The following is a 23,771-nucleotide window of genomic DNA, read 5'->3' as shown; positions in this document are numbered from 1 at the left end:
ACTCGGGTTGAACTTTAGTAGCCATTTGTTGGACCATTCATGCAGTCTGTCTAGCTCATCTTGTAGTCTCATTCTGTCTTCCTTCGTCTTAATCCTCATAATTTTTGTTTCATCAGCAAACAATGAGATAAACGATTCTATACCATCTGGAAGATCATTTACATATATAAGAAACAGTATGGGTCCAAGGATTGACCCCTGCGGGACCCCACTGGTGACGTCTCGCCAATCTGAGACCTCACCCCTCACACTGACTCGTTGTCTCCTGTTACTTAGGTACTCGTGTGAAGTTCAGACGGCAGGGACTAAGGTAGGGACCAAGGTAGGGACAAAGCAGTAAGGTGCTCAAGGGTGAGCACACCCCCTGTGGTGCTCAAGGGTGAGCACACCCCTGAGGTGCTCAAGTGAGCACTCAAAGCCGCCTGGGGATCCCGAGGGAGGATCTCAAGTGGTATTTTTCTTAATCTTACTGAGCAAGTTCTGAATAACGTTAATCCGGAATGCATTTGCACCGGAAGTTTCAGACTTGTTGCTGATGCACTCTGTAAGCTGGCTTGTCTGTCTGTGTGTGTCGACAGCTGGCGTGCCTGTCTGTGTGTCGACAGCTGGCGTGCCTGTCTGTGTGTGTCGACAGCTGGCTTGTCTGTCTGTATGTGTTGACAGCTGGCGTGCCTGTCTGTGTGTGTCGACAGCTGGCTTGTCTGTCTGTATGTGTCGACAGCTGGCTTGTCTGTCTGTGTGTGTCGACAGCTGGCGTGCCTGTCTGTGTATCGACAGCTGACGTACCTGTCTGTGTGTCGACAGCTGGCGTGCCTGTCTGTGTGTCGACAGCTGGCGTGCCTGTCTGTGTGTCGACAGCTGGCGTGCCTGTCTGTGTGTCGACAGCTGACGTGCCTGTCTGTGTGTCGACAGCTGACGTGCCTGTCTGTGTGTCGACAGCTGGCGTGCCTGTCTGTGTGTCGACAGCTGACGTGCCTGTCTGTGTGTCGACAGCTGACGTGCCTGTCTGTGTGTCGACAGCTGACGTGCCTGTCTGTGTGTCGACAGCTGACGTGCCTGTCTGTGTGTCGACAGCTGACGTGCCTGTCTGTGTGTCGACAGCTGACGTGCCTGTCTGTGTGTCGACAGCTGGCGTGCCTGTGTCGACAGGTGGAGGTTTGTGAGTGCGGGGAGGTGGCTTAGCGTGAGGTGAGAGTTACTTGGCTTAGTGAGGTGGCCCTCACAGGCACTGGGAGAGGTGAGGCGTGAGGAGGTCAACACCACTCACACCTCTAATGAGGAGGTTTGTCTGGTCAACTGGTCAACAACTCCAGGAACTGTGGCGGTAAAGGAGAGGACACAACGTCTGGGTTTTTTTCGTGATTTGAGAGACAAGGTCACTCAGGCTCCGTCCCTTCGTCTCCTACCTGTCCCTCCCTCTCCTACCCTTCCCTCCCTCCCTCTCCTACCCTTCCCTTAGCCGGTGGTTGAGTATTATTATCCTGGCTTATAGCAGCGTGTCGTCTAGAGAGAGGCATTCAAACCATCCGTCAATACCCAGGTTATGGGCATCAGTTGAAAACTGCATCTTAATTGTCATCATTGAGGGTACGATGATGAGCCAACTACTCATCATTATATGCTTCACAGGAGTCATTATAGTTTAATTACTCAGAGGAGCAATCAGTCAAAATCCCATGGTGAATTATGAGCCCTAACTAGTCACGTTACAGTGACCCAATCAGTCAAGTTACAGTGGCCCAATCAGTCAAGTTACAGTGACCCAATCAATCAAGTTACAGTGACCCAATCAGTCAACTTACAGTGACCCAATCAGTCAAGTTACAGTGGCCCAATCGGTCATATTAGAGGATGTTCAGCTGTAACAGTCTCCTGATATAGGGCTGAGATTTCACGTAACATTTCAAAGAAAATATACGTAACTGACGCCTATGATACAGTTCCCTAAGCGGTGTTTATCACTGTCGCAAAATTGGGTGCAATTATAGTTAATTGTCATCAGACGCAGCATCAGGAATGGCGCGCCTATTAACCCAATTGGTCCACGTTAACAAAAAAAAGCTATAAGCGGGCTCCATTTAGCACGTACGACCCTTAGACCCCCGGGAAAATGATTGCAGAAAGCGGGGTGCCGTCAATTCCCCCCACCCACCCCCCCCCCCCTCTGAGGTTAAAAACAGCCGCCATTATCCAAAATGGCGGCCATTTACTAAGACGGCGCCTTATTTGCTGAGGGCAATCTTAGAACTGAGTCCTTATCATGCGTGTCGGCCATTAAAAAAGAAAGGATTAACTTAAACTGGGTTGCAGTCGTTTTTATCGGTTATTGAAGTTATTTTGAGAACCGTATGGCTTCCTCAATGTTCTTCTCTGAGGTCTGGTGGTGCAGAATACAGTAATGTACGAGACTGAATCAACAATAGTCGTATTGGTCAGGGTGTCAGGAGAAAAAGTGTGTTTAGGGCTAAAATAAACTCCCATCTTGAAATGTGTCCAGTTTTTATCATTTCACTTTCATCCTACGAACAATACCACGCGTCAATTTACAGATTAATAAATATATTGTTTAGCTGTGACATATCTGGTCAGACATGTTGAAATAGAAAGATATAATTCTATGTTAGAGTTTAATTCATTTTATTCCAACGTGGGCACAAAGTGATCCAGAATATGCTTATAATTTGACATAGAGCGCCGTGGAAACAAGACAGTGACACGCTCACGGGTGGATTATATTTTCCTGTTTAGACTACTCTGGAAGGTTGGATTTTCCTGTCTCCTTTTAGTACTGGAACAGCAGTCGGCGTTCCTCCTCGGCTTGTATGTCTTGATGGTGACCCCTCACCTGGCTCCTGACTCACCTCACATAGACCCTCACCTGGCTCCTGACTCACCTCACATAGACCCTCCACCTGGCTCCTGACTCACCTCACATAGACCTCCACCTGGCTCCTGACTCACCTCACATAGACCTCCACCTGGCTCCTGACTCACCTCACATAGACCTCCACCTGGCTCCTGACTTACCTCACATAGACCTCCACCTGGCTCCTGACTCACCTCACATAGACCCTCACCTGGCTCCTGACTCACCTCACATAGACCTCCACCTGGCTCCTGACTCACCTCACATAGACCCTCACCTGGCTCCTGACTCACCTCACATAGACCTCCACCTGGCTCCTGACTCACCTCACATAGCCCCTCACCTGGCTCCTGACTCACCTCACATAGACCTCCACCTGGCTCCTGACTCACCTCACATAGACCCTCACCTGGCTCCTGACTCACCTCACATAGACCCTCACCTGGCTCCTGACTCACCTCACATAGACCTCCACCTGGCTCCTGACTCACCTCACATAGACCCTCACCTGGCTCCTGACTCACCTCACATAGACCTCCACCTGGCTCCTGACTCACCTCACATAGACCTCCACCTGGCTCCTGACTCACCTCACATAGACCTCACCTGGCTCCTGACTCACCTCACATAGACCCTCACCTGGCTCCTGACTCACCTCACATAGACCTCCACCTGGCTCCTGACTCACCTCACATAGACCCTCACCTGGCTCCTGACTCACCTCACATAGACCTCCACCTGGCTCCTGACTCACCTCACATAGACCCTCACCTGGCTCCTGACTCACCTCACATAGACCTCCACCTGGCTCCTGACTCACCTCACATAGACCCTCACCTGGCTCCTGACTCACCTCACATAGACCTCCACCTGGCTCCTGACTCACCTCACATAGACCTCCACCTGGCTCCTGACTCACCTCACATAGACCCTCACCTGGCTTCTGACTCACCTCACATAGACCCTCACCTGGCTCCTGACTCACCTCACATAGACCTCCACCTGGCTCCTGACTCACCTCACATAGACCCTCACCTGGCTTCTGACTCACCTCACATAGACCCTCACCTGGCTTCTGACTCACCTCACATAGACCCTCACCTGGCTCCTGACTCACCTCACATAGACCCTCACCTGGCTCCTGACTCACCTCACATAGACCCTCACCTGGCTCTCTGACTCACCTCACATAGACCCTCACCTGGCTTCCTGACTCACCTCACATAGACCTCACCTGGCTCCTTGACTCACCTCACATAGACCCTCACCTGGCTTCCTGACCTCACCTCACATAGACCCTCACCTGGCTCCTGACTCACCTCACATAGACCCTCACCTGGCTTCCTGACTCACCTCACATAGACCCTCACCTGGCTCCTGACTCACCTCACATAGGACCCTCCACCTGACTCACCTCACATAGACCTCCACCTGGCTCCTGACTCACCTCACATAGACCCTCACCTGGCTCCTGACTCACCTCACCTAGACCTCCACCTGGCTTCCTGACTCACCTCACATAGACCCTCACCTGGCTCCTGACTCACCTCACATAGACCCTCCACCTGGCTTCTGACTCACCTCACATAGACCCTCACCTGGCTCCTGACTCACCTCACATAGACCCTCACCTGGCTCCTGACTCACCTCACATAGACCTCCACCTGGCTCCTGACTCACCTCACATAGACCCTCACCTGGCTCCTGACTCACCTCACATAGACCTCCACCTGGCTCCTGACTCACCTCACATAGACCCTCCACCTGGCTCCTGACTCACCTCACATAGACCCTCACCTGGCTCCTGACTCACCTCACATAGACCCTCACCTGGCTCCTGACTCACCTCACATAGACCTCCACCTGACTCACCTCACATAGACCTCCACCTGGCTCCTGACTCACCTCACATAGACCCTCACCTGGCTCCTGACTCACCTCACATAGACCCTCCACCTGGCTCCTGACTCACCTCACATAGACCCTCACCTGGCTCCTGACTCACCTCACATAGACCTCCACCTGGCTCCTGACTCACCTCACATAGACCCTCCACCTGGCTCCTGACTCACCTCACATAGACCTCCACCTGGCTCCTGACTCACCTCACATAGACCCTCACCTGGCTCCTGACTCACCTCACATAGACCCTCACCTGGCTCCTGACTCACCTCACATAGACCCTCACCTGGCTTCTGACTCACCTCACATAGACCCTCACCTGGCTCCTGACTCACCTCACATAGACCCTCACCTGGCTTCTGACTCACCTCACATAGACCCTCACCTGGCTCCTGACTCACCTCACATAGACCCTCACCTGGCTCCTGACTCACCTCACATAGACCTCCACCTGGCTCCTGACTCACCTCACATAGACCCTCACCTGGCTCCTGACTCACCTCACATAGACCTCCACCTGGCTCCTGACTCACCTCACATAGACCCTCCACCTGGCTCCTGACTCACCTCACATAGACCCTCACCTGGCTCCTGACTCACCTCACATAGACCCTCACCTGGCTCCTGACTCACCTCACATAGACCTCCACCTGACTCACCTCACATAGACCTCCACCTGGCTCCTGACTCACCTCACATAGACCTCCATCTGGCTCCTGACTCACCTCACATAGACCTCCACCTGGCTCCTGACTCACCTCACATAGACCCTCACCTGGCTCCTGACTCACCTCACATAGACCTCCACCTGGCTCCTGACTCACCTCACATAGACCCTCACCTGGCTCCTGACTCACCTCACATAGACCTCCACCTGGCTCCTGACTCACCTCACATAGACCTCCACCTGGCTCCTGACTCACCTCACATAGACCTCCACCTGGCTCCTGACTCACCTCACATAGACCCTCACCTGGCTTCTGACTCACCTCACATAGACCCTCACCTGGCTCCTGACTCACCTCACATAGACCCTCACCTGGCTCCTGACTCACCTCACATAGACCCTCACCTGGCTCCTGACTCACCTCACATAGACCTCCACCTGACTCACCTCACATAGACCTCCACCTGGCTCCTGACTCACCTCACATAGACCCTCACCTGGCTCCTGACTCACCTCACATAGACCTCCACCTGGCTCCTGACTCACCTCACATAGACCCTCACCTGGCTCCTGACTCACCTCACATAGACCTCCACCTGGCTCCTGACTCACCTCACATAGACCCTCACCTGGCTCCTGACTCACCTCACATAGACCCTCACCTGGCTCCTGACTCACCTTACATAGACCCTCACCTGGCTCCTGACTCACCTCACATAGACCCTCACCTGGCTCCTGACTCACCTCACATAGACCTCCACTGACTCACCTCACATAGACCTCCACCTGGCTCCTGACTCACCTCACATAGACCCTCACCTGGCTTCTGACTCATCTCACATAGACCCTCACCTGGCTCCTGACTCACCTCACATAGACCTCCACCTGACTCACCTCACATAGACCTCCACCTGGCTCCTGACTCACCTCACATAGACCCTCACCTGACTCCTGACTCACCTCACATAGACCCTCACCTGGCTTCTGACTCACCTCACATAGACCCTCACCTGGCTCCTGACTCACCTCACATAGACCTCCACCTGGCTCCTGACTCACCTCACATAGACCCTCACCTGGCTCCTGACTCACCTCACATAGACCTCCACCTGGCTCCTGACTCACCTCACATAGACCCTCACCTGGCTCTTGACTCACCTCACATAGACCCTCACCTGGCTCCTGACTCACCTCACATAGACCCTCACCTGGCTCCTGACTCACCTCACATAGACCCTCACCTGGCTCCTGACTCACCTCACATAGACCCTCACCTGGCTCCTGACTCACCTCACATAGACCTTCACCTGGCTCCTGACTCACCTCACATAGACCCTCACCTGGCTCCTGACTCACCTCACATAGACCCTCACCTGGCTCCTGACTCACCTCACATAGACCCTCACCTGGCTCCTGACTCACCTCACATAGACCCTCACCTGGCTCCTGACTCACCTCACATAGACCTCCACCTGACTCACCTCACATAGACCTCCACCTGGCTCCTGACTCACCTCACATAGACCCTCACCTGGCTTCTGACTCACCTCACATAGACCCTCACCTGGCTCCTGACTCACCTCACATAGACCTCCACCTGACTCACCTCACATAGACCTCCACCTGGCTCCTGACTCACCTCACATAGACCCTCACCTGACTCCTGACTCACCTCACATAGACCCCCACCTGGCTCCTGACTCACCTCACATAGACCCTCACCTGGCTCCTGACTCACCTCACATAGACCTCCACCTGGCTCCTGACTCACCTCACATAGACCCTCACCTGGCTCTTGACTCACCTCACATAGACCCTCACCTGGCTCCTGACTCACCTCACATAGACCCTCACCTGGCTCCTGACTCACCTCACATAGACCCTCACCTGGCTCCTGACTCACCTCACATAGACCCTCACCTGGCTCCTGACTCACCTCACATAGACCTTCACCTGGCTCCTGACTCACCTCACATAGACCCTCACCTGGCTCCTGACTCACCTCACATAGACCCTCACCTGGCTCCTGACTCACCTCACATAGACCCTCACCTGGCTCCTGACTCACCTCACATAGACCCTCACCTGGCTCCTGACTCACCTCACATAGACCTCCACCTGACTCACCTCACATAGACCTCCACCTGGCTCCTGACTCACCTCACATAGACCCTCACCTGGCTTCTGACTCACCTCACATAGACCCTCACCTGGCTCCTGACTCACCTCACATAGACCTCCACCTGACTCACCTCACATAGACCTCCACCTGGCTCCTGACTCACCTCACATAGACCCTCACCTGACTCCTGACTCACCTCACATAGACCCTCACCTGGCTCCTGACTCACCTCACATAGACCCTCACCTGGCTCCTGACTCACCTCACATAGACCCTCACCTGGCTCCTGACTCACCTCACATAGACCCTCACCTGGCTCCTGACTCACCTCACATAGACCCTCACCTGGCTCCTGACTCACCTCACATAGACCCTCACCTGGCTCCTGACTCACCTCACATAGACCCTCACCTGGCTTCTGACTCACCTCACATAGACCTCCAGCAACCTTATCAAGGAGACTTATCCAGAAAATGAACTTTTATGTTCATGTAGCGACCCAGACGATACAATTTCTTTAAACAGTTCTTGAATAAGATCTTTTTGTCATTTTCCACCCCTGCCCCGGGAAATTTTTCACAACAGCCACGAAAGAATTGCTTTATGTTTTGTTTTTCCTCCATATCATTGAGTGAGCTTGTGAAATGTTTGCCTCTCATCGTATGGCTTGTCTGACTTATGGCTCGTCACACGCTGGTGGCAGCTGTGATTTTTGTCATAAGTGAGGCAAGGAAATGTTGCATCTGCCGATGTTGAGAGCTTCAACACGCGGCCGCCATACGCTTAGTTCCGTGTGGCGAGGAGGAAAGCTTTTATTTTTGTCCCTCATCTACTTGTGGTTGGACGGGAATGGAACTATCAGAGGGGGGGGGGGAAGCGCCAAGCCATTACGACTATTTAGCACTGGGAAGGGATCAGGATAAGGATTTGGGATGGGACGGAGGGAAGGAATGGTGCCCCCAACCACTTGTGGACAGTCGGGGGATTGAACACCGACCTGCATAACGCAAAACCGTCGTTCTACCGTCTATTGGGTTTTGATAATTTTTTTTCCTTTGCCTTTTGAATTAGGTTATTGTGATGGAGTTAGGTAATGAGGAAAGGTGGCCACAAGATTCATCAACATAGTCTCGTGTAGCGAGGCTTTGTAGCTGATGTGTGTTAGTGGAGTTACAGTGAACACCTTCCTGTAGGTTAGTTATGTACCCGGGCTAAGTGGTTACTGGGGAGTATTGATTTAATTAATAAGTTTCTGGTGCACTAATACCCATTCGTCCCTGCTGATTGGAACTGGGATTTTGGCTGGCCCATTAGTGTATAATTAGTAATGCCCCTGTTTATATATATATATATATATATATATATATATATATATATATATATATATATATATATATATATATATTGTACATGTTTTAATGAATTGTTAAGTTGTTGAGCACATCAATTTCCCTTTCCTCATCTTTCTCAATAGCAGGAACTCTTGTATATATAAATAAAATAACAAAATATATCAAAATAAAGTCATATGTTTATTATTTAGTGCATACTGGACGGAATGGTCAGGGATAGAATGAGATATTAATGTTGCTTTTAAGCTAACAATTCCACGAATGGGACTCAGAGGATCTCTGTCTGTCCCATACACTGTGAGGGGGATCTCTGTCTCTCCCATACACTGTGTGGGGATCTGTGTCTCTCCCATACACTGTGGGGGGATCTCTGTCTCTCCCATACACTGTGTATGGGATCTCTGTCTCTCCCATACACTGTGAGGGGATCTCTGTCTCTCCCATACACTGTGTGGGGATCTCTGTCTCTCCCATACACTGTGAGGGGATCTCTGTCTCTCCCATACACTGTGTGGGGATCTGTGTCTCTCCCATACACTGTGGGGGGATCTCTGTCTCTCCCATACACTGTGTATGGGATCTCTGTCTCTCCCATACACTGTGAGGGGATCTCTGTCTCTCCCATACACTGTGTGGGGATCTCTGTCTCTCCCATACACTGTGTATGGGATCTCTGTCTCTCCCATACACTGTGAGGGGATCTCTGTCTCTCCCATACACTGTGAGGGGATCTCTGTCTCTCCCATACACTGTGAGGGGATCTCTGTCCCATACCCTGTGGGGGATCTCTGTCTCTCTCATACACTATGTATGGGATCCCTGTCTCTCCCATACACTGTGTGTGGATCCCAGTCTCTCCATACACTATGTATGGAATCCCTGTCTCTTCCATACTCTCAATAAATCATCCTTTTTCCCTTTATTGAAGAATAGAATCCCTCAATAGAAGGATTGACTGACACTAATTGTCTTCCATTAATATATATTTACAAAACTTTCTCAAAAAGGAATAAGTGGGTTTTTTAACGTAATGAATGAATTACTTGTCAGTCAGATATGGTAAAATATATATTAAATATATATTAGCAAGAAATATTTGTTGGTATTTATATATTTACAGTACTCTGTTTAGCTTATGGATTACCCAGGTCAGGCTGCGAGCAGCTGCGTCCAACAGCCTGGTTGACCAGAGCACCAAGAGGCCTGGCCAGAGACCGGGCCGCAGGAACGTTGGACCCCCGGAACCAGCAGCAGGTAGACAAAAGTAAACATGTAACTTACAACATCTAATTGGAGACATATATTGGTACAAACCTATATACAGCTTACAATGTAAATTACTTCACTGATGTAAATGCTATGTTTACAAACATATTTATATCTATAAAATAGGATGTCTCTATATCTCTGTTAGTCTGTCAGTCAGAGTAGAAGAGCTGACGCTTGGAGGCAGTCTCTCTCTCAACTATCCAACATAAAACATGGAGGGGGTATGTGTCATAGTTGTGGTCAGCCCTAGTGCCATGCTTTAGGAAATATTAACATTTATAGTGAACCCCGTACAGTTAAAAAAAAAAAGAAATCTGAAATGGAATTGCAGATGTGTTTTCCATAGAGTTTTTATATTTCCTCTCGACGTGTAATCGTTCAATTTTATGGTAACCTCGATAACGATGAACTTTAATACTTTCAAGTTGCAGAATTACATTATCTGAGACAGAGAGAGAGAGAGAGAGAGAGAGAGAGAGAGAGAGAGAGAGACCATGTAATACATATGTTATACACATCCCAGCTAAGCTGTTGGTTGTCATACACTTGCCACACATGTTTCTAACAACTTTAAAAGCCATTACAGATGAAAAGTCGCCAAGAATTTTCAATATTTTTCCAAGATGACGGCCATTTTACAAGATAGATGCCTATTTACCCAGTATTTTTCAGCAATACCTTCGAGATACGAGCTGTTTTGTGGATGGGTGGGCACGAGGAACATGGTGGCGTGACCATAGCGTGACCCGCGGTGACAGTAAACACTCTAATAAGCTGAAAATAGCGGTCACAGTCAATATTTTGCAGGTTACACACAAAGTGCAGGGTGTGGGTTTTGGAGTCTTCGTGATGGACTTAAGAGATACGAGTGATACGCTAATACGTGGTAATGTGTACGTATTGTCGAGTTACCTGCTGATGACACTTCTCAGTACACGACTGATGACATTATGTTCAGTGGCTACCCGGTGGTGCCCAGAGATTACTCTCGCTCTTCCCCTTACCCTCTCTCTCTCTCTCTCTCTCTCTCTCTCTCTCTCTCTCTCTCTCTCTCTCTCTCTCTCTCTCTCTCTCTCTCTCTCTCTCTCCAAAGATATATGATATATGATATTTTTATTTCCAGAAAGACGTACAGCACAGCATCGGCAGAATGTACAGCAGCAACAACAGCAGCAGCAACAGTAGTGTTCCTGCCAAGATTTACAGCCCCAACAACAGTGGGACTTTCTCTGGTGGCATCGCCAGCAGGACCAACAGCCCCCTTCACTGCAGCAAGACCAACAGCCCCCTTCACTGCAGCAGGACCAACAGTCCCCTTCACTGCAGCAAGACCAACAGCCCCCTTCACTGCAGCAGGACCAACAGCCCTCTTCACTGCAACATCACAGACAAGATCAATAGCTCTAATAGCAAAAGAATCACAGTGAAAAACGACTCCAACAACAACATGAGCAGCTCCCAGCAGCAGCAGCAGCAGCAGCAGGAGGTGAGGCCTCCAGCCAGTGTGGTCAACTGCAGCCCTTACGACCACCAGCTGCTGGAGCGCCTCGTCCCTCGCCACATCACCACAGAACATGTGGTCTTTAGTCACAAGTGAGCATAGCAACAGAGGGGAGCAACAGAGGGCAGGGAGCAACAGAGGGCAGGGAGCAACAGAGGGGAGGGAGCAACAGAGGGGAGGGAGCGACAGAAGGGAGGGAGGCATGGAGGCACGATAGGAGAGTAACGGGAGGTTTAGAGGGCGTGAGAGACTGGCAGAATGAGGCTTGATTTGAGGGAGGGAAACAGTTGATAGATACTTGCATGGATGGAGGAGAGGTCGGAGGGCGGCCTGCAAGGGGGCACTAAGGGAGGCCTGCAAGGGGGCACTAAGGGAGGCCTGGAAAGGGGGCACTAAGGGAGACCTGCAAGGGGGCACTAAGGGAGGCCTGCAAGGGGGCACTAAGGGAGGCCTGGAAAGGGGGCACTAAGGGAGGCCTGCAAGGGGGCACTAAGGGAGGCCTGCAAGGGGGCACTAAGGGAGGCCTGCAAGGGGGCACTAAGGGAGGCCTGCAAGGGGGTACTAAGGGAGGCCTGCAAGAGGCACAAAGGAAGACCTGCAAGGGGCACTCAGGGGGCCCCTGGAGAAAGGGAAAGACGGAGATAGGTTTGAGGAGAGGAGGTCGATGTTGAGAGTAATGAAAACGACTGGTAATAACTACACCTCTGGCATCGCCTCCCTTATCTGGAGAGGGGTGATAGGGGCACTGTGGGAGAGCAGGAAGGAGGAGGAAGAGGAAGTGGAAGGAGACCTAAGGAAGAGGGGGAAGTGACAGGATGAAGAACAGAAGAAAGCAACAATCAAGAAAATTTCTTTAAGAGAGCTAAGATTTTGAGACAAGCAGCCTGGACTAATATATATATATATATATATATATATATATATATATATATATATATTGTGACGGTAACGCGTTGGTGTTCGGCTGTTTAATGCTAGGGGTATGGCCTCGTCACATAGTTATAAAAAAAATAGAAAAACTGGAACTTCGTCTGTGGTAAGGTAAGGAGAAGACACACAAAACACAAGTAAAACTTTAACAATGAAATTTTAATTACGTTAAATAAATCAAAACATGAAAATATGGACAAACAAATATGTATAATAAAATCAATGAATCAAAATAATAAGAATACTTAAATGACACAATGAAAGTTACGTTAAGGCAAAATAATAAGAAGTGCAAAACAAAAGTTAAGTGGGAGGTGCTGGAATATTGGCTTAAAGCCACCACCTCTCTCAGTACACGCTAACGTCTAGCTGGGAGGAGTGCTGGCTACGAAAGCACGGAACATTCTGAAGACTGATGTTGGGGCGACCCCCGACATCAGGTAGTATTGGGGGGCGAGTGCAGGTGCAGCCAGACCGGCGACCAATCAGCGGAGCCGTAGCGATCAACGGGTAGTTTGGTGATTTGGGTCCGAACAGGTGGCGGGCTGCATACGTTTCTGCTCACCCTTGCAAGCCTTGCTGGTGTTGTTGTCGTTGTTGGACATTTCTTCCATAGTCTTTTTATATAATTGTGAAGACGTAATTTTGGAGGGAAGAGCAGGCTCAATCTCTTGAAGGAGATTATCGTCACAACTCTCCCCCGAAGCCTGCGGTTCTGGAAGAAGTACGTCGTTATGTGGTGGAGTATTAGATGGAGTTGCTTCTACTTCATAAACTCTGGAGAGATCATGGGCTAAGATGTTGTCAGACTCTTGGTATAGCGTGTCTCCAGGTTGAATTTCTGCAGTTAGCAAGCCCATAGTAGAAGACGTTGAGATGAGAAGTGGGCGTGCTGCAGGAGGTGTAGGGTGGTGTGGTCCGTATTGATGGTGGACCGAGCACTTTTCAGGTGTGGAGTGAAGTGCTGAAGCTTCAGGATGAGGAAGAGTAGCTCCTTGCCAATTGTTCCGTAGATCCTTGTAGCAGTAGTCGCTGACAGGTGTATTCTTCTCGCCTCGTTGCTGCATCACGACACCACCCACGTCGGTACCATTGGCGTCGACATGGAGGATGAAGGGCTTATCTGACGAGGTGAGAGTGGAATTAGAAGAGGGCATAGGAGCACGATTATTATCCTGAAAGCATTTGGGAAGATCATTAAGGATTTTGGAATTAGAAAGCGCCGACTCCTTGTCAGTGCTTTCGGGAGAAGAAGCTGGGAAGGTCTCACTGTGGATGTAGGGTTCTGTGAATGTGGAATAATTAGTCAAGACAGTGGGAGGAGTACCATTATATTGCTTCAGGAGGTTGACGTGGCACAGCTGGGTCTTCCGCCGCCTATCAGGAGTCTCTATCACATAATTATTATTATTCCTGCACTCTTTGACGCAGTAGGGTCCTGAAAATCTGTTTTGTAAAGGTGAACCTGGGATAGGGAAATAAGCAAGGACGAAGTCTCCCGGCTTGAATTTTCTTACTTTGCTGGTCTGGTCGTAATGAGTCTTCATTCTCACCTGGGCTTTCAATAGATTATCATGGGCAAAGCGGTGGACTCTCTCTAGAATGTGCTGAAGGTTTTGAAGAAACTGGGGCACATTCTGATGCTCACTGAAGGTGGCATCTCTGAGAGAGTCTTTGAAAGCCTTAAGGGGAGTACGGCACTTACGGCCGTAGAGCATCTCATAAGGAGATACTCCTAGGGACTCATTGGGGAGACTTCTGAAAATACACATTATTAGGTCAATCTGCTTATCCCAATCCTTTGAGGTTTCACTACAAAACTTTTTCAAGAGTGCTTTGATGGTCTGATGACTACGTTCAAGAGAACCCTGTGAAGCAGGATGATAGGGGCTGGACAATACCTGTTTGATGTTGAACTCCTCCAGTGTCCTTTTGAAGAGATCACTGGTGAAGTTGGTGCCACAGTCACTTTGAATCTCCCTGGGAAATCCGTATTGAGTGAAGATCTTCAATAGATGTTTGATAACCGTAGCAGCCGTGATGTTCTTCACTGGAACTGCTATGGGAAATCTGGTGGTAGGACACAGGATGGTTAGGATGTAGGCGTTACCTGAACTGGTCCGAGGTAAAGGACCAACACAGTCTATTATGAGTCTGTGGAAAGGTTCCGCAGGCACCTGTATGGGAATCAGTGGTGCTCTGGGAATGGAGACGTTCGGTTTGCCTGCCATCTGACATGTATGACACTGTTTTACGTACTGTTTGACGTTGTTTACCATACCTGGCCAGTAGTAGTCTTGACGAATCCCATGGTAAGTCTTGTTGAAGCCGTAGTGGGAGAATGCTCCGTGGGCCAGGTGTAGAATAGTGGGCCGCAGGCTGGTGGGAATCACAAGTTGTTCGGTGTTGGCCCAATCGTCCTCCTCCTTCAGTTTACTGGGTCTATATCTGCGGTAGAGCAAGTCGTTCTCTAGGAAGAACCCAGGAATACTGTCGGGTTGAGTCTCAGCCTGGAAAAACAATGGTGTTAAAGTAAGATCTTCCCTCTGCAACTTACGGAACTCCAACTTGGTCAGATGCGGGGGTAGTTTCTGAGGGTCTTGAGGGACAGCGGTAGCAGTAGAGTCAGCTGGCTGTGGACGTGCGGCTTGTGCACGGGTGGTCACGAGAACCGGAGGAGAAACTTCATCACTCTCTTGAACCTCTGCTGGAACATACTCAAGAATAGGGTTACTTGGCACAGAGTTACACACCTGGGGTTTGTCCATGACGATCAGGTTGGTTGGTTGCAGGTCTTCTGCCAAGTCGTTGCCTAGGAGAAGTTGCACTCCAGGCATGGGAAAAGGCTTTTCCCTGACGGCGACTTGGACTTCCCCGTTCACGTAGGGACAATCCAGGTGGACTCTGGCGAGAGGGTATGGAGTGGTAGCAGTGAGGTCAGTGATGAAGACTGTTTCCCCGGTGTAGACTATGTTGGGCACAGCAGACTTCAAGATGATCGATTGTAGAGCCGCTGTGTCCCTCAAGATCTTCAATTTGAAACGTCCCTCCGGATTTGAACCGTTGGCAGAGACAGTTCCAGTATACAGGTGGTTACTGAAAAGAGAAAGATCATTAACATCAACACCAACATTCATCACAGGCTTACCGGACTTAGGAGGAGTTGGTTTGGGTCGTTGTTGGTCAGTGGTTCCCTTGTATTGAGACTTACCACACTTGTCTATGGTATGTCCATAGAGTCTACAATACTTGCAGTACAGTTGTGAACCAGCTTGATCGGGGCTCACCTTCTCGTAACTGTACCACGACTTCTTACTGGAGGATGGTTCAGGTGTCAGCCGGTGGATGAGGCTGTAAGTGTCAGCCGACTTAGCACACTTCAGGTAGTCGGTTTCTTCTTTATCTGCTAAGTAGAGGCGGACAGGAGGCGGCACACGTCTCAAGAATTCTTCAACAAGCATCAGGTTGACGAGTTCTGTAAAAGTAGAGACATGTGCTGCTTCCAGCCATTTCATGAAATACCTCCGTTTCGTGTTAGCAAACTCGAGGAAGGTAGTGGTACTTGCCTTCAGGTGGTCACGGAATTTCCTTCTATAACTTTCAGTAGAGAGTAGGTAGGCGTCTAACACTGCTTGTTTCAGAGTGTAGTAGTCATTCTCAGACGCCAAAGTACTGAGTGTGACTGCAGCTCTACCTGTAAGATGGACTCTGAGAAGTGTGGCCCATTGGTCGACAGGCCAACTGAGTTGATTAGCAAGGGTTTCAAAGGTGGTAAAGAACACATCAACTTCTGCTTCTACAAAGGATGGCATTAACTTACTTGCATGTGATATATTAAAACTGACGGGAAGATTGGCAGTAGCTTGCTGGCGTTGAGCGAGGTGTGAAGTTTCCAACGTGTATTCCCGTTGACGACACTCAAGAGCCAGAGTCGCTTGTTGCTTGTCATGTTCACGTTGCATTTCCAACTCGCGTTGTTTGGTTTCAAGCCGTATGCGTTCCCGCTCCTGGAGTAAGGCAATCTCACGTTCTTGTTCTTCCCTTCGTATGGCAGCTGCTCGTTCTTGTTGTTCGAGGGCTTCCCTTTGCTGCTCACGTTCAATCTTGGCCAGCTCTAGTTTAAGTTTCATCGTTGCCAAGTCAGTTTTCTCTGCAATATAGTAAGTTTCATGAGTTTCAGAGTCTATCTTACCTTGCTCTAAATAGTAATCCAGCAACAGGTTGTGTAGGTCATTTTTGTTGGCTTGGTAGGGAACTTCTAGTTGATACTCATGTGCAAGAGTTTGTAGTTCAGTCCTCTTGGCACGACTTAAAGTCCCTATTTCACCTGCTGGATTTGCACGGAAAGTTTGGAGACGAAACATGGTGAAATTAGCAAATAAAGGTACACGAATGTTCAATAATGAAATGTCAGAAACAGGACAACGTGGCAACTGGTACCTATCCTGTGTGATCTTTAACAATTAACGTTAAGTGAAAGATATTAAATGATTAAATTAAATCAAGGGCGCAGGAAATCTTGTACCCGGTACTCATGTAAGAGAATAAGGGCAAGAAAATCCTACTAACAAATGAAACAAAGTTTCGAAAACAAATGAAACAGTTAAATGCTTCAAAAGTAAAATTGGTAGTCCAAGAATGTAGGCATACCTTGCCAAGTCTCTATAGGACATAAAGCAAGTTTTTCCCACTGAATTTAATATGATACTTACAGAATTAGCGAACTTTTGTGCTCTGAAAAAATAAGCTAATTCCCTACCGTTGTATGTATCATCATCTCTGACTGACGTGTAGGGGTGCGAGGTGTCAACTGGTGACGAGAACTGCTGCTGAGGTCCCAATTCAGCAACTAAAGTTCGAGCTAGAGGAACTATGGCCCTCTTTGTCCTCCTACAGTCAGATTGCAGAAGATTGGGTACTCTTGACCCGGGGCAGACCACAGTACCAGGGTACCAATATGATGATCTGTCAGAATGAGAAATATTCAAGGGACATAGATGGTAAATACGAGTAATAACATGGAGGGAGAGATGACCAATTAAGAGTATGACTGCGGCCTACAGTCACCACGTAATCCAAAGTTGTCTCACCTTCACTATATGTTACTCTCGTAATGCACAATACACCGCACCTTATAAAAAATGAAATTGAATGAAAAATAGTAAAGCTACGTTAACAGAGTTAAATACGCTTACCATAAATTACCACTTGGCACCAGTACCTGAGTGAGGCTCCTAGGACAGGCCCCCATATAACTTGTGACGGTAACGCGTTGGTGTTCGGCTGTTTAATGCTAGGGGTATGGCCTCGTCACATAGTTATAAAAAAAATAGAAAAACTGGAACTTCGTCTGTGGTAAGGTAAGGAGAAGACACACAAAACACAAGTAAAACTTTAACAATGAAATTTTAATTACGTTAAATAAATCAAAACATGAAAATATGGACAAACAAATATGTATAATAAAATCAATGAATCAAAATAATAAGAATACTTAAATGACACAATGAAAGTTACGTTAAGGCAAAATAATAAGAAGTGCAAAACAAAAGTTAAGTGGGAGGTGCTGGAATATTGGCTTAAAGCCACCACCTCTCTCAGTACACGCTAACGTCTAGCTGGGAGGAGTGCTGGCTACGAAAGCACGGAACATTCTGAAGACTGATGTTGGGGCGACCCCCGACATCAGGTAGTATTGGGGGGCGAGTGCAGGTGCAGCCAGACCGGCGACCAATCAGCGGAGCCGTAGCGATCAACGGGTAGTTTGGTGATTTGGGTCCGAACAGGTGGCGGGCTGCATACGTTTCTGCTCACCCTTGCAAGCCTTGCTGGTGTTGTTGTCGTTGTTGGACATTTCTTCCATAGTCTTTTTATATAATTGTGAAGACGTAATTTTGGAGGGAAGAGCAGGCTCAATCTCTTGAAGGAGATTATCGTCACAATATATATATATATATATATATATATATATATACTTCCGTGATTTGGGTGTTCATGGTAGGTCGCTCTATTCTTATGTGAATTGCCTCAAGAATTTGTAATCTTCTTGAATCTTGGGTTTTGTCTATTATGCAAGTATCCTTGTTCAACATTTCTCTTGTTAGAGTAATGTCATGGGCTTGTCTCATGTGATTCCTAGGGGCACCAGATTGAAGATGGCATGTCAAACGCCTCGTCAGCTTGGTCGACGTCATACCTATGTACTTACATTGAAGGTTACATCCTTCGTGGGGGCAAGTGTACATGTATACAACGCTTGACTGCTGTAGAGGGTTCTCCGTCGGCTTCGGCCTGTTTTTGATAAGGAGTTCGGAAGTCTTCTTGGTTTTGTAGAATATTATCAGGTTTATGTTTTTGGTTTATGTTTTTGGTTAGCAACGCGGAAATAAACGCTGCTATAAGAAGACACTTGGACCGTTGGTATAATTCAGAACCTAGAACAGAAACCACAACACCTCCAATAAAATTATATTACAAATCAACCATGCACAGTGAACATATAAAAGAGGAAAGAATAATGAAAGAAATAATCCGTAAAGGAGTAAAAAGCATTACTCCTAACCAAAACATAAACCTGATAATATTCTACAAAACCAAGAAGACTTCCGAACTCCTTATCAAAAACAGGCCGAAGCCGACGGAGAACCCTCTACAGCAGTCAAGCGTTGTATACATGTACACTTGCCCCCACGAAGGATGTAACCTTCAATGTAAGTACATAGGTATGACGTCGACTAAGCTGACGAGGCGTTTGACATGCCATCTTCAATCTGGTGCCCCTAGGAATCACATGAGACAAGCCCATGACATTACTCTAACAAGAGAAATGTTGAACAAGAATACTTGCATAATAGACAAAACCCAAGATTCAAGAAGATTACAAATTCTTGAGGCAATTCATATATATATATATATATATATATATATATATATATATATATATATATATATATATATATATATATATATATATATATATACATACATATATATATATATATATATATATATATATATATATATATATATATATATATATATATATATACATACATATATATATATATATATATATATATATATATATATATATATATATATATATATACATACATATATATATATATATATATATATATATATATATATATATATATATATATATATATATATATATATATCGTGCGTACTGCATTTTATGCATGGAAAGGATGCATGATATCAATGGTGGTGAAAGGTGCCTGCAGACTCTAACCAAAATATCAAACGACTTTTGTGTGTGAATAAAGTATGTGTGCGAGCAGCTCCGAGGTCCGGCTCCACTCTTGTGACGCATCAGAGACATCAACCACAAATCCGGCATCAGCCAGAGACTTGGAGCCGGCTGTTAGAAAAGGCAAGAGAAGAACATTGCGACCTCAGATGTCGCAGCGAAGATTTGGTTTAAAATATACTAAGAGTGGTGAAAGATTTGATGTTGCAAAATAAAGCTTTGCAAATCAAATGATTAGCATTTTCCATAATTAATTCATTTGGTTAAGGGACAGGCAGCCTGTGTGTATGTTTAGGCTGGTGTTGAGGTCCTTCCCACCCTTCACTGTACAACTACTGACCCTCCACCAGGATGCAACTGCACAATGCAACCGGGGGGGGGGAGGTAATTAAAGTGAAGTAATCACACATCAGTAAAGAAATAGGGGCATAATGGGGGATGGAAGCCACACAATGGGGTAAGGTTGTGAGACCTCTCGATATCCAGTGGTGTATGGCGAGGTCTGGGTCTAAGCGTAGGCAAGGTATCCAAGTAGTTATACTCGGTATATTTAAGCTGGTTTTTTCTTTTATGAGTATAGCTTCCAGCAGATTGTGTGTGTGTATATTCAGGACTAAAGTAGTTGTAAACTCTTGCTTTAACACCCATCCCCCACCGTGGGTGATGGGCCTCAAGCCCAATGTCAGAGCCAAACAAGGTGCGGTGTTTGACAAGTGTTATGTCTCTTCTTCCCCTCACAGGACGAAGGTCGGAGGGCGCTCCCTGTACTTCTTCAGCCCGGCGGCGAGGGGCGGCCTGACCAAGCCCGTCTTCACCACCAGGGAGAAGCTTATATCTATCCTGGACGGTCCCCCGGTCAGTCTTCACTACCTGCTGGCTATAAGCCCTTCTCTCAGAGAACTGTGGTGGAGTTACTGTGTGTTATTGTTTATGGTGTGGCGTAGTTAAGCTCGTGAGGAAATTGTTATCGTGTATCTGTAAACTGGATATCTTGGTTCATCTTGCACTCTGAGGTGATAATATTATAGCGTCTTACTCTTTTAAATTGAACGTTTTGTGTCATATTAAATCTGTAAGCTTGGTAAGTTCAGTTGGGTGTGATGATGTGACCCAGCCAGAGTCTGGGATGTGGCCCAGCCACAGTCTGGGATGTGACCCAGCCAGAGTCTGGGATGTGGCCCAGCCACAGTCTGGGATGTGACCCAGCCAGAGTCTGGGATGTGGCCCAGCCACAGTCTGGGATGTGACCCAGCCAGAGTCTGGGATGTGGCCCAGCCACAGTCTGGGATGTGACCCAGCCAGAGTCTGGGATGTGGCCCAGCCAGAGTCTGGGATGTGGCCCAGCCACAGTCTGGGATGTGGCCCAGCCACAGTCTGGGATGTGACCCAGCCACAGTCTGGGATGTGGCCCAGCCACAGTCTGGGATGTGGCCCAGTCACAGTCTGGGATGTGGCCCAGCCACAGTCTGGGATGTGACCCAGCCAGAGTCTGGGATGTGGCCCAGCCACAGTCTGGGATGTGACCCAGCCAGAGTCTGGGATGTGGCCCAGCCACAGTCTGGGATGTGACCCAGCCAGAGTCTGGGATGTGGCCCAGCCACAGTCTGGGATGTGGCCCAGCCACAGTCTGGGATGTGGCCCAGCCACAGTCTGGGATGTGACCCAGCCAGAGTCTAAGATGTGGCCCAGCCACAGTCTGGGATGTGACCCAGCCAGAGTCTGGGATGTGGCCCAGCCACAGTCTGGGATGTGGCCCAGCCACAGTCTGGGATGTGACCCAGCCAGAGTCTGGGATGTGGCCCAGCCACAGTCTGGGATGTGGCCCAGCCACAGTCTGGGATGTGGCCCAGCCAGAGTCTGGGATGTGACCCAGCCAGAGTCTGGGATGTGGCCCAGCCACAGTCTGGGATGTGACCCAGCCAGAGTCTGGGATGTAGCCCAGCCACAGTCTGGGATGTGGCCCAGCCACAGTCTGGGATGTGACCCAGCCACAGTCTGGGATGTGGCCCACCCACAGTCTGGGATGTGACCCAGCCACAGTCTGGGATGTGGCCCAGCCACAGTCTGGGATGTGACCCACGCCACAGTCTGGGATGTGGCCCAGCCACAGTCTGGGATGTGGCCCAGCCACAGTCTGGGATGTGACCCAGCCACAGTCTGGGATGTGACCCAGCCACAGTCTGGGATGTGACCCCACGCCACAGTCTGGGATGTGGCTCAGCCACAGTTTGGGATGTGGCCCAGCCACAGTCTGGGATGTGACCCCACGCCACAGTCTGGGATGTGGCCCAGCCACAGTCTGGGATGTGGCCCAGCCACAGTCTGGGATGTGGCCCAGCCACAGTCTGGGATGTGACCCCACGCCACAGTCTGGGATGTGGCTCAGCCACAGTCTGGGATGTGGCCCAGCCACAGTCTGGGATGTGACCCCACGCCACAGTCTGGGATGTGGCCCAGCCACAGTCTGGGATGTGACCCCACGCCACAGTCTGGGATGTGGCCCAGCCACAGTCTGGGATGTGACCCAGCCACAGTCTGGGATGTGACCCCACGCCACAGTCTGGGATGTGACCCCACGCCATAGTCTGGGATGTGACCCCACGCCACAGTCTGGGATGTGGCCCAGCCACAGTCTGGGATGTGACCCAGCCACAGTCTGGGATGTGACCCCACGCCACAGTCTGGGATGTGGCCCAGCCACAGTCTGGGATGTGACCCAGCCACAGTCTGGGATGTGACCCCACGCCACAGTCTGGGATGTGACCCCACGCCATAGTCTGGGATGTGACCCCACGCCACAGTCTGGGATGTGGCCCAGCCATTACCAAAGCTGTTTTTGCTCTCTTGCCCTTTTTTAATTCATTCAACCGTTTCTTGAGGTCGTAATGAACCTAGATGAACGTAGGGTAGGATCAGTGTGAGTTAAATTTTGCTGGTGCTAAGAAGTTAGGTGGGGGGTGGGGGGGGAGTGATTTCTGCTAACGGCAGACAACGTTAGAACTTTCCAGAAGGGAGATACAAGCCGTTGTCATGGGAACGGTTCAGGATGTCGTGCGCGGGAACCAATCAGAGCGAAGTGGAATTCAAGCCGTTTTGCAAGGACGCGCTGTGATTGGTCCAAGCACGCCACTCACACACCAGACTTTGTTGAGGCAACACTCACCCGGAGCTCCTCACCTCCCGGTCTTATGTTACTATTTATATATTTGTACAAGAAGGTACAATGGGTTTATGAGAGTACATAGCATTGATGTTTCTACATTCTTGTCAAGCCACTAACACGCATAGCGTTTCGGGGCAGGTCCTTAATCTAACAGATAATTGTAAGTAGGTAATTTCTAACAAAATTGAAAAAATGTTTACAGGTACATTGTAAGAAAATTTGACAAAGATTAGTAGGTACATTAATATAAATTTTGAGGGTTATCAACGGGTACATTGTAGCATTATTTGAGGGTTATTGTATTTCAAGGTATAATGTAGTAAAATATGCGTTCAATATAACAACCATGATATAAGATGATAGCAGTGATTACAATGGTGAAGTTGTATAGCTTAGGTTCATATATTGGGGGATTGAGTAGCACTAGATACAGTGTGGGTTTGAAGCACTAGGTAGGAAAACTATGAAGATGGAATCAGGTACTTTTTGGTTTTATTTTTGAATAAGGCAAAAGTTGGACGGCTTTTTAATTCACTAGGGAGTGAGTTCCATAGACTGGGTCCCTTTATTTGCATAAAGTGTTTTACACAGATAAAGTTTGACTCTGGGGATATCAAAGAAATATTTATTTCTGGTGTGGTGATAATGAGTCCTATTACATCTGTCAAAGAAGAGTTTTAGATCAGGATTTGTATTTAAGAACAAGGTTTTGTAAATGTAAATGAC

At 48.5% G+C, this 23,771-nt stretch overlaps 2 protein-coding genes across 2 annotated transcripts in view; one reads left to right on the top strand and one right to left on the bottom strand.

The window, feature by feature from the left end:
- Positions 1-10,902, bottom strand: part of LOC138371808 (serine/arginine-rich splicing factor 4-like) — a 49,505-nt gene extending 38,603 nt beyond the window's left edge. Inside the window, exon 1 of the mRNA XM_069336832.1 lies at positions 10,837-10,902. Coding sequence (XP_069192933.1) covers positions 10,837-10,902 — 66 coding nt within the window. The remainder of the gene's footprint in view (positions 1-10,836) is intronic.
- LOC138372040 (uncharacterized) overlaps positions 1-20,945 on the top strand; it is an 88,468-nt gene extending 67,523 nt beyond the window's left edge. Inside the window, exons 2-3 of the mRNA XM_069337148.1 lie at positions 11,302-11,771; positions 20,623-20,945. Of these exons, the coding sequence (XP_069193249.1) occupies positions 11,329-11,771; positions 20,623-20,830 (651 nt within the window). The 5' untranslated portion in view covers positions 11,302-11,328 and the 3' untranslated portion in view covers positions 20,831-20,945. The remainder of the gene's footprint in view (positions 1-11,301; positions 11,772-20,622) is intronic.
- The last annotated feature ends 2,826 nt before the right edge of the window (positions 20,946-23,771 follow it).

The sequence above is a fragment of the Procambarus clarkii genome, chromosome 37 (assembly GCF_040958095.1).
Source record: "Procambarus clarkii isolate CNS0578487 chromosome 37, FALCON_Pclarkii_2.0, whole genome shotgun sequence".
Classification (NCBI taxonomy): domain Eukaryota; kingdom Metazoa; phylum Arthropoda; class Malacostraca; order Decapoda; family Cambaridae; genus Procambarus; species Procambarus clarkii.
The sequence above is the reverse complement of the archived record's forward strand: the minus strand, read 5'-3'. Positions and strand labels throughout refer to the sequence as shown.